A 12,129-nucleotide genomic window follows, 5' to 3' on the forward strand; every position below is an offset into this window, starting at 1 on the left:
TTTGTGAATGTGTGGTTTCTTGGGGTTTATAGTGTTTTTAGCCCCTCAGGATTAATAATTAATATTAATACAAATGTAATGTATGTCCCTTTCACTTGATCCTTCTCAGTATTACAGGGAAGTCAATTGCAGCAGTCACTAGTAGAAGGAAGGGTTCATCTTGGAGAATTGACCACAGAGACACAAAATACATTAGAGAAACATGAACAAATCTATGTTCATGATGTCAACTTAGAGTGTCCAATTGACATTAACCCCAATCTGTTAGTCAATGACTAAGCATTACACACTTACTATACCTTTAATCCTGTAGCAAAAAAAAAAAAAACACATAAATAAATAAATCATGGTATGTTCCCCAAATCTCCAGTCCCTTATCTTGAAATATTTTCCTGGCTGATTCTAAAAATTCAAGCGTGTAATTAGAACGCCATCTGCTGTTGGAGCTCTTATAATACAGGGTACAGTAGGTTTCCAGGTGTTCCATATGGTGCAACATGATTAGTAAGACATTTTACATGCACGGTAAAACGAAGCTTTTAAGGCACCGAATAAAACAAAAATGACAAAAAAGACAGTGGATAATAAATTAAAATATAATAAATAATATGTGTGTGTGTGTGCATGGAGTTTGAAAAAATGCTTTAAAACATGTATTTATAGCCTGGTTGGCATAACGTGCCGTAAAGTTAAGGTGCTCCAATGTAAATGCACGGGTTGATCTGGCGCTATGCAGTCTGGGGGATTGGGTTTTACTCTGAACTACTTCTCCCAGAATTCTTTTCGCAGTTAGCGTTGCATGCTTTTTCACACACCAGTCCGTCAGGCGGAGTTGCTGCTGCTTGGATAATGTGGAACGTGAACCCCAGCACTAATACCTCGGACACGTAGGCATGGTCCACAGGAATGAGGATACAAACAACTTTGTTCTGAGGTCAACACGTCACTTCCAACGTGAGTCTTTTTTTCGGTTATTCTATGTCTATTATTTTTCACCTGACTGTTACTGTGGGTTAGAGGCTAAACGCTAACAAGCTAACGTCTAGCCAAAGTTGGCAGGTGTTGAGAGACCGGTCGTTGAAAAGTCTCATCTGCTGAATAAATATCTATCAGCAACAACACTGTGAGCATCAATGACACCAAAGCTAAGCATCAGCGTACAACAGCTGTTGTGAAACAAAGACAGTTTTATTGTCCTTCACGCAAAACTGACCAAAGTCAACTAGCCTAAAATAGATGCTCGTGTAAAGCTAACATATGGGAAGCCGCCGACTTCCGGTTTAAACGTACAAAATTAAATGGAGAACTGGTATCCTTGTCATATTGTTCCTCTTTTATTGTTTACACTCTAAATTATTTCCTGCGTAGCTGTAGTACTTTCACAAATCTTTAGCAACCGTTGGACTAGCTTAGTTATCGCTGAATGTTAACAGTGGCTTCACAGATTATGCTCGTGTAACATGAGAGGAAAACACTGATTTTTGAAAAACTTGTAGAATAACTTATCTGTGGATATGGCACTCGTTATTTAGGGGTTTATATATAATTTACATTTAGACGAAAACGATGCCGTCAAGTGAGGCGATCTTTGACCTTAAGTCACCTCGTACCGCGTGGTCCATGATGTGTAATATAGAGATTAGAGATAATACAAGGAATTAGATAGGTCAAGGTTTTCTTGATGTATCTAGACGTGTCTGATAGAATCGCTGCGTATATAAAGTTATTTGTTTTGAGTAGTGAAACACTATACTCTAAAGTGTTTACGTTGTCATCCCGAATCAAAGTTCAAACAGTGCCAATCACTCTGGTCGTGAAACAGGAAATAGCCACTGTTTTTGCTTATAAGCTGTTTGAGTTGCGTGTTGACTGTTATTTTTTATTGTTAATATTTTAGATATTTAGACTTGGCTCTTTAGTGTGTTGTTTACATAGCTTCCCTATGTTTGCACCGAAAATCTCAGCAAAATTATTTTTATGTGCACACAGAACTGCAACTGCTTCTGAATGTGAAACAATATTTTTTAAAAGTTTGTAATTTCTGCTCCTGCTGTCACCCACAGTTTGAGTGCAACATTGCAAGATACAACCAACTCGTTTCAGTCTAACCTTCTTAAAACTGAGAAAATACACAATTAATAACCCTTAAATAGTTCTAATTAAAATTGTGCTTCACTGTGTCAAACTGCAGTTGTAATAATAATAACGGTTCAGTTCAGATAGTCATTGTTGTTTTTTTTAATTTAATGTGTACATTAGCTGTGCTGTGTTAAAAGATCCTTCTTCACCTGGCATCTTGACCGATTATGTGACTCTATTGTCTCTCCACCTGTTGTTGTTGCTCAAAATAGCACGAGACCCCTCCCCATGTGATACATATGAACAACAGTGTCTAATAGTCACCAACATCTGAATGCTGCCTGCAAATGTCTGATGACAATATTGAGCTAAATCACCAATTAAATGATTTAAAGATAAATCAGTGTTATATTTATTTTATTTAGTATATAAAATGTCAGAAATGATTGTGTTAAATAGATAGTTAAATAGTTGTCAAAAAATGTTAAATAAATAACTGATAGTAATTATACTGACTCCACAGAGAAAAATAGATCATGGTGATGATGCAGCGCTTTCTCACTCATTGCCCTCTGTGGAGGATTGTGGCAGTGCACCCTCTGCTGATGGGTAAAACCCTCACAGAGCCAGCAGCTGCAGCAGTGTGTTGCTGCTCTCTTCGGATCATCTCACTGCCTCCTACAGGCCACCGCCATCTCACCACATCATCTTCCTGCTGGACTGCACATCAGTCTGGAAACCTACCTCCACAAAAAGAAGCACAGTCCACAAAAACACCACAGACCCAGGATCAGAGAGAAGAGGCCGCAGCTGAAGAGGTGGATCCTCTGCAGGACAAGTCCATCGGTCTCTTCCAGAGATTTAAGAGGACCTTTAAGCAGTATGGGAAGGTGATGATCCCTGTACACCTGGTGACGTCTTCAGTCTGGTTCGGAACCTTTTACTATGCTGCAATGAAGTGAGTCTGTTTTTATTCTTCTTCAATGGCCATCTGACATGGAAGGCTAGGTTTTTTTTCTTTTTTTAACTTTAAGTAAAATCAATCGAGAAATTGTAATCAGCAGGGTTGCACAATAACATTTCTTTTGAAAAATTGATACCGAACATTCACTTCCCAAGACCAATACCTGAAAATATACGTACCTTTGAGATAAGACAAATGAACAGAAGTGAACCTGAAATATATAATGACATCAATACCATAAATAAATGAAAACAGTTTTGACTTTTAAAATGAAGATATTTAAATCATGCAAAACCACAAAAAAAACTCTAGTTAGGTACATGCGTAGATATAATGTTGTTATCATGCAGCACCAAAACTCAGTCTTCCTGGTGTATATTGGTGATCACTCCTCTGTATGTAATCTGATCTTAAATGTACCTCCTTGTGTTTCCATCAGAGGTGTAAATGTTGTGCCGTTCCTTGATATGATTGGTCTGCCGGAGACGTTTGTCGGCCTGTTGAGAGACTCTTCCAGTGGCTACGCTCTGACTGCATACGCTATGTACAAGGTGACTGAAATTAGACTTACTTTTTTACTTACTGTTTTACACTGGTAAATCAAGTAACTTTAAGTAACTTAGCAGTTACAACTACAAATCCAGATTTGAGCAGTTTTCACTGTGTCTGTTTATAAAGTTGTCTTTTATCAAAAACTTAAAAAACTTCAAAGGGTGTAAACAGTGCCCCCTCGTGGCCAAAGGTGTATGTCATTGGTTAGTGACTTCTGAATATTTGTCACAGGATCTTCCAACCAACTTAAAAAGTACAGTAGTTTTTTCTATAAGAAGAGCAGATAAGTTTTCACAGCAAACCACAAACGCACAGTAAAGTTGGAGTTGCGTGCGACACGTGATTTTAAGTATCTCACAACAGTGGAAGCTCTCCACACGTTTCATGAAGAACACAAATGTCAGCTCAAGGTTTAGGATGAAAACAAAGAACTGACATCTGGTCACACTTCACATCTGACAACTCATTGATACTTCTTTTAATTACAAACAGAGAAATATTTAATTTCATGTGCAGTTACATTACAAACAAAATATATTTTCTTTGACCCATTTGAGAAGGGTGTTGTGCACAATAGCATTATAGCTATAAATTTTAATTTTGTACAAGAAGATGAATGAAAAAATATATATGTGCCATATTACAACTCTTTCTGTGCCTGTACTGGTCAATTAAACTTTAAAACCATCCCAAACAAGATAGATAGATATTTCCAATGCACATAAATTCTTGAGATACCTTTAATCTGACTAAGTCTACCATAGATTTGCCTGACTAAAACTCTTATGGTGTATTCTTGTTGTCAAAATTAACTGGTGGCAAAGAGGTCTTAAAAACATTTTTTGAAGGTCTTAAAGTCTTAAACAGGTATTGAAATTAACTTCAAGACCCCCATATATACTCTGCTCTCTCTCTCTTCCTCCCTCCTCCTCTCACCCCTACTCCCTCCCTCTCTCTCAGATTGCCACCCCTGCTAGGTACACTGTAACTCTGGGCGGCACATCAGTTTCTGTTAAGTACCTCCGCAAACACGGATACTTGGCCACACCTCCACCGGTCAAAGAATACATTCAGGACAAAATGGAGGAGACAAAGGAAAAATTCACAGAAAAGATGGAGGAGACGAAGGAGAGGTTTTCGGAGAAAATGGAGGAAACTAAGGAGCGTTTGTCTGAGAAAATGGAAGAGACTAAGGACAAGCTTTCTGAGAAATTTCACGAAACCAAAGACAGAGTCTCTGAGGGGAAAGCATTTTTTAGAAAGAAAGACAATTAGCAATTGAAATTCTTTTGGCTTGTCAGTGCAGGAGGAAAAAAATATAAATGTTGACCTTGAATAAAAATCATCACTGATTTAGCAGTGAAATGACTCTTCTGAGAGCGTTTTACTGGAGGACAAAAAATAAGCAACACGTTGCACTATCCTTGTCTTGACATTTCACCTCACGAGCCTTAGCTGTCACATGTTGATTTAAATGTCACAGTCGATTCCTGCTTGTTTAAAGCTGCAGTTGACCAGTCAGCAGCCCAGGTTACTCCCAGCTGTCAGTGCAGAAGTGTAACATTATCATTGTCTTATGTGGACTAAAAGTATTTGAACATGCAGTATTTTTCAGACTGCTCAGACCACCATTGGACCTATTGTTAGAACAAAGTTTTTGTGGCCATTTATAATCATCACTTTGTACAAAGTAATACAAATTCAATTCATGGAGTTTGACTAAAAATTAACCCTTCGAGATCTTCAGATCTTCATTCCCTTCCCATTGAATGGCAGTTATTGCCTTTAAAAGGCATTTTGTGCTCTTAAAATAAGAGTATTTCCTCCATTTCTCTCTTTATTCTTAAGGGGGGCACAAAAAAGATTATGTTGAACATTAAATCTGGTTAAAACAATCAGGCTTCATTTGCATAACTCTGTAGTGCAGTAGTATAAGACGTTAAAGTAGCAAAGCAAAGCACGTCATAGTTGCTAGGAAATCATAAACAACTTTGTGTCACCTGTGCTCGCACGCATCAATCAAATCTTCTTGACATGTCTAATGTAACATGATTATTGTTTTTGTAATGTATCTTCATCTGGTAGAACTAACACACACACACACTCACTCATTCACACAAGCCATAGTCTGCTGTCTGTACCATTTACTGTAGAGACTGAGGTGGTTTATGACATGACATCAGATGATTGACAGGAGGCTGCTGCTCAAAGAATATGCCAATTTCCATGTGAGCAGCTGCCAGTCAAACCATGATGTGACAAACACAGGGATGTACATACAGCAGTATGTAAGAACTTAATTTATTGAAGGCTGTTTACGGACCCATGTCGATTGTGATTTCAAAAATAAAAAATACTGATAAAGAAACAACTCAAACTCTGGTGTTAGAGAAAAAATAAATTAAAATATAGGATTATCAATGGTTGCAATAAAAAAATGATGGATTATGGATGAAATATAAATGTCCTCTGAGCTTCTTTTTGCTTTTGGCTATTCTGATAATAGCATTGACTATTAAGGTGTAAGGTGTAAATATTTAAAATATAATTTTTTGTCCCTCTGACAAAAAAGTTTTCTTTTTTTTTAATCTTCATTAACATTTTATCTGCAGGCTACTCTAAATATTATGTTTAACATTAGTTCATGTTCACACAATGAACTATTTTATGTACCTGTGTTGTTTATGGGCGGTCTATGAGTCCATAGCAATGATATGCCACTTTCTGGATAAGGCGGTAACTGACAGGCTGAGTAGTGTGTCAATCAAATGGCTTTTCTGTCATGCACCACTGACATGGTTGTGGATCTGATGGGAAACGACACGTGAGTCTCACACAAAACACACGCAACAGAAAACATCACTATCACACCAAAACTGTTTTTTCAGCAAAATAAATGACACTGAGTTGGATAAAGTTACTACAGTAGAACTTACCAGTGTGTTTACCATGCAGTGTAATGGACAACCGATAGCAGAAAATCTCAAGAGAGATTCAGGTCAAAGACCACTTTGTACATAGCTGTATAGAGTTCTACAACGATGCACAATATATATTTATGGCCACTGATTCTTGTTATAGCCTAGGTTTTAACTTTTGTTTGCTTTTCTGCTACCAATGTGTTTTAGAACCCTGCTATTCCTCGTGCTGAGAAAGCCATCTGCTGGATTGTGATGCAAAATCTATTTGGTGGCGGTGAGGGATTTCTATTTTTTATTTTCATGTTTTGGTCACAGATGGCCATATAATCCACTAAAGGTGTTGGTTTTACAGAGACCTATTTACATTCAAAATGTTTAATTTGACATTAGGTCATTTTTTTTGGGGCCTTATCTACTTATTTTATGTTATATCTGGTAGAATTAAGATAATGCATCAATGTGTGTGCTTTTTAGGTCTAGGTTATGTCTTGGGTACTATAGAATGGTTGTTTGGTTTGTGTGGGTAAAAGTAAAATACTATACCAATAAGTTCCTGAACAAATCTCCGAAAATAAAAGTTTTTCAAAAATTACTTAAAATGCACTCATCTGCCTTAAAATACTTAGCTATGTCCATTTTTGTTGTTAAAATTCAGAAAAAATATACTTTAATAGGTTGCCACCTCTTGATCACAGTAAAATACTATACCAATAGGTTCCTGAACAAATCTCCGAAAATAAAAGTTTTTCAAAAATTACTTAAAATGCACTCATCTGCCTTAAAATACTTAGCTATGTCCATTTCTGTGGTTAAAATTCAGGAAAAAAAATACTGTTGTGGTACGCCAACATTTGATCACAGTAAAATACTGTATACTGAACAAATCTCAAATAAAAGTTTCACTTGGCAGCATGTTCTAGGGCATAAACTTGCATTTTGAGGTATTTCTGGGACTTTTGCATTTTTTCACTAGATAGATAGATAGATAGATAGATAGATAGATTGATTGATTGATTGATTGATTTACTGATTGTCTGTCACACAAGAGGACTGGCTCAGTTACACACACACACACACTTTCTAAAGAGTACACTTTTCACAAAGTGAGTCAGTGTCCAGAGTAAAAAAAGCCAAACCAGCTGTCGACATCGCACTGTCACACCTTTCACACACCCCAGTCTGCCGCCTTCATTATAAATCCTATCTATATGTAAATATGATGGTGATGATGAGATGTGGGCAAAACATTACAATGACCTCTGCTGTCCAAACTAATGAACAACTGTTTATGCAGTCCAGAGCTACACACACTGACAGTAAGTGAGTGTGTGTCACAGGGGGCAGAGCCATGCTGAAGAGTGGAGACAGTGTGTGTGTTTCAGGTGTGAGTCAGAACATGACTCAGGTGTCAGGACGTGGTTGTGAAGCCTGAGGTGAAGCACAGGTCAGGAGGAAGGGAAAAAACACTGTTGCAACTGCACAAAGTCAGTGATTTTCTCTGCTCTGCACCAGGTCTGGAGGACAGTCGTCAGGTCCCAGCCTCAGGTCTGAGTGTCTGCTGACCTTCATTGCCTTCTTAATGGACACCCTGTGTAAAAAAAGGCAAGTGGACAACATTACTCATCACAAAACTAGTCTTTTTTCTAGTTTTGAAATTTAGTGACAGTTAAAAAAAACAATTGAGTTTAAACCAATTTTACACTGAATTGTCAGCTTGCTTGCTTGCTAACAGCAATGCTAACACTCTTCATACCTCAACATCAGATGTTTAATTTATATATATAGATATAAAAAGACCTGGCAGAGGTTCTAAAATCTCCACCAGTGTCATGTCTCACCTGAGCAAAGTCCTACTGATGTATGCATGTATTCTTCGGCACAGACGCCACACTCTGCCAGCTGTTAAGGTATGCATATGTGAGTGTGTGTCGAGATGGTCGTGTTTTTTCAAACCACAGCAGGAGGTTCACAGAGAGGACGGGAGGTGGAGTCCCCCCAACTCCCCATCCCCTTTCTGTGATAGAGACTGCGCTCCAAACGTTAGCTTTGTTTCTATACGACAGGTAAACGGATGGAGGTGTGTCTAAAAATTAGGCAGAGTTACTGCAGAAAAAAAAGAAACCTGGGTTTATTCAGTGGCACATGAGCAGGAATCTCCGGGGCGAAAGCCAATTGCATTCTTTTAGTTACACTTGCATTTAAAATTTTGAAATAAACAATGTAAAATTTAACATGACTGCACTGTCGTTCCCTTACCCCCACCTTTCCTCAATAACTAAGTCTAAGGTATTCAAAATAGACAATATTGTTACCCTGTGTTTTTCAAGAAACTAAGTGATGTACATTGTTTACCCAAGCCCTGTGAGGTTTAGATAACAGAACCTTAAACCAAACCTCCTATGCTGCCATTGATCTTATTTCTAAAGCTTTGATTTAAATTTATTTTTTTTACATCTGCCATTTGTTGGGATAAAACAAACCCAAGTTTCCTCTTGTGTGCAGTTGACTTGTTGCATTTAAAATGATAGTATTGAAATTTTTCATATGTAGATGGCCATTTAAAGAACAAATCATACTAACTGTTCCTGAAAACACTCTCTCACTTCTCTCACTTCTGAATACTCTCAACTTTGAGCAGCCCTGTTATTTTTTACAACAACGCTGTAAAAGCCAAATAATTAGTCAGTGCTGCAAGTAACAGGAAGTATACCTGGAAAAGAAGTAACAATTTCTGATGAACCCAAGAATGCTGATGGAAGGACTAATGTAAAGCCAGTGTTTATACCATCAATATACAGTACTAAAAACTAAGACACATTAAGTGCAGCCCATTTTTGAACAAGTTCCATTCTAACATGGTGTATGACCAGTTCATTCATTATCTTTTTGTTGTTTACATCCTTTGGTTATTTGAACTAGGACAATGTTAGCTATCTCACCTGTTTGTTTGCAGTTGTTTTATTAGGATCTTTCATCACAAACCCACACATATGCACCAGTGGGAACGTTACCTGTGGATGTGTTCAACAGGGAGATCCTGGAACTCTTTTTGCTGTTGGTATAAGAGGAATTGTGGGTATTCCAGTAAGTCAATTCATATTATTTGTTCCCTTCCATCTCAGTTTACAGTCGTTAATTATACAGTATTTTCATCTTGTTACTGTTACTGTAGTGTAAGTGGAAGCAGCTAAATGAATATAGAACAGAGTTATTTTTTGAACTCACATAAATAAATAAATTATAAAAGGCAGTTAAATCTGTGAGGTGTGGAATGACAGATGGAGACACAGTAGTAGAAGTCTCTTTACAAGAAGACAGCTACCTAGTCAATCTACAAAATACTTTATGCTCATAAATAGGTTTTCCCCAAAGGAGCTATCTGCAGAAGGCTGAAAATTAAATGCTTTGTCAGTATTTATAGAAACTGCACACTGGGAACTTCTGTAGATCAGGGTAGAGCCATTTTTATTCCAGTGTCTTACTGTGTTTTTATGTACTACACCATGACTAACATTTCTGAGTTCACAGGGCCCAAAAGTGAGTGAGAAGAAATCTGTTCAGCTGTTGTGGAAGGTTAGTATGTTTTTAATGAAGGTTCATAAGAAAACCACTCTATTGAGCCAATGCATTGTTGTCCTTTTTGTCTCTTAAACGGTGGCATTGAATGTCCATTTTTGACGTCCCCTTTGACGTCACCGATGTTGCCAATTTTATGGTGTCAGGAAGGTTGTTCCAGAGGCAAATATGTATTTGTTTATATATATATATATATATATATGTGTGTGTGTGTGTGTGTGTGTATGTGTGCTTACATATATATATGCGAATATGACTAGTGTAGTGAAGCCATGGTAGGAATAGTGACACATTAAAGGTGATGACAATGTGTATTAGCACGACACTTATTTGCATGACCAAAATAAAAGGCTGAACATATTTGTGTCTTATGTACCAATGATATATTCAATAGCTGTTTGAATATAGAGTGTGTAGAATATATATGAAGTCCACTATATTATAGCAAGTTATTACTATTATGAAACAACTCCCCAATGTTCCTTGATGCTTATAATGCATCTTCTTCTTTTTCGTTTGGCTTTGTCCTTTTTTCAGGGGTTGCCACAGCGAATCATTGATTTCCATCTCTCCCTGTTCTCTGCATCTTTTACTCTGACTCCTGCCTGGTAGTTCCATCTCTAACATTCTTCTCCCAATGTATCCACTGTTCCTCCTCTGCACATGTCCAAACCATCTCAATCTGGCTTCTCTAGCTTTTTATCCAACCCTTCCTGTCTGTGTTGTTCCTCTAATGACCTCATTCCTGATCCTGTCCAATCTTGTCACTCCTAAAGAGATTCTTAGCATCTTTAACTCTGCCACCTCCAGCTCTGCCCCCTGTCTTCTGCCTATTGCCACCGTCTCTAGACCATACATCATGGCTGGTCTCACCACTGTCCTGTAACCCTTTACCTTAGCTGACACTCTTCTGTCACAGATCCCTCCTGACACTTTTCTCCAGCTGTTCCATCCTGCCAGTACTCTATTCTTCACCTCTCTTCCACAGTCTCCGCTGCTCTGAACAGTTGATCCTAGGTACCTAAACTCCTGCACTTTCACCACCTCTGCTCCTTGTAACCTCACTATTTCACTGTTCTGTCTTTCGTTTACACACATGTACTCAGTCTTGCTGCGACTGATCTTCATTCCTCTTCTTTCTAGTGCAAACCTCCACCTCTCTAGGGTCTCTTCTACTTGCTGCCTACTCTCACTACAGATCACAATATCATCTGCAAACAACATGGGGACTCCTGTCTGACCTCATCTGTCAATCTGTCCATCACCAAAGCATACAAGAAGAGGATTCCCAGATCTTCATTGTATGACTCATCAACTTTGCTTATAATGTATGATTTTCTATTTATAGGGCACATCCACTTGCTCCTATCTGATCTTCCTCATTCATTAATACTAATATTCTGGAACAAGATGATCATTGCAAGGACAAACGGTGTCTACAAATGCAAAGGATAACGGTAGGGTTTAATGTGTGTCTTGGGTTTAGATCATGGCCAAAGTAATGGAGATGTACCAGCTGAGCAAAGTGGTCCTTCAGTGTGGAGCCAGACTGGGCTGCTTCAGTACGGAACAGATTGACTGAAACATTAGAAGTGTATAAAGTTTATTTATAGTTGAAGCATTTTGTAACATGCAAGTGCTGAACACTTTGAACATGGTGTAGTCGTCTGAGAGCATTTGTATGTAATGTCTTTATTTGTGTATGTGTTTCAGGCCAAAAGGGGATTAACCAAGTTATTCCACTCCTGATGATGGGACTTTTGTTAAATCCTGTGAGCATGTGTGGTTGACACAAGTAGTGTTGTGAGTATGTAATCTGACATGTTTAAAATGTGTATCTATGGACTTTGTGATTGAATTCATGTTTTGTCAATTTGAAGTGTTTTGCTATTTAAAAAAGTAGTTGTTATTCTGTTCATTGTGGAAGTATTCTGGTTGGATTCAACTTACTGCATTTTGGGACTTATTTTTGGGATTTTTTTTCCATGATAGTAAGGCCTATAGCCTTACTTAAGGCATGTTTTGGATGATTTTTGA

General features: G+C 37.8%; 1 protein-coding gene across 1 annotated transcript; it reads left to right on the forward strand.

Moving 5' to 3' along the window:
- Window positions 1–775: 775 nt before the first annotated feature.
- fam210ab (family with sequence similarity 210 member Ab) lies at window positions 776–6,052 on the forward strand. The gene is made up of 4 exons (XM_008324092.3): window positions 776–954; window positions 2,603–3,037; window positions 3,483–3,594; window positions 4,556–6,052. The coding sequence occupies exons 2-4, from the start codon at window positions 2,616–2,618 to the stop codon at window positions 4,868–4,870; spliced, it is 849 nt and encodes a 282-aa protein (XP_008322314.1). The 5' UTR covers window positions 776–954; window positions 2,603–2,615; the 3' UTR covers window positions 4,871–6,052.
- The last annotated feature ends 6,077 nt before the right edge of the window (window positions 6,053–12,129 follow it).

The sequence above is a fragment of the Cynoglossus semilaevis genome, chromosome 13 (assembly GCF_000523025.1).
Source record: "Cynoglossus semilaevis isolate Cse_v1.0 chromosome 13, Cse_v1.0, whole genome shotgun sequence".
NCBI lineage: Eukaryota > Metazoa > Chordata > Actinopteri > Pleuronectiformes > Cynoglossidae > Cynoglossus > Cynoglossus semilaevis.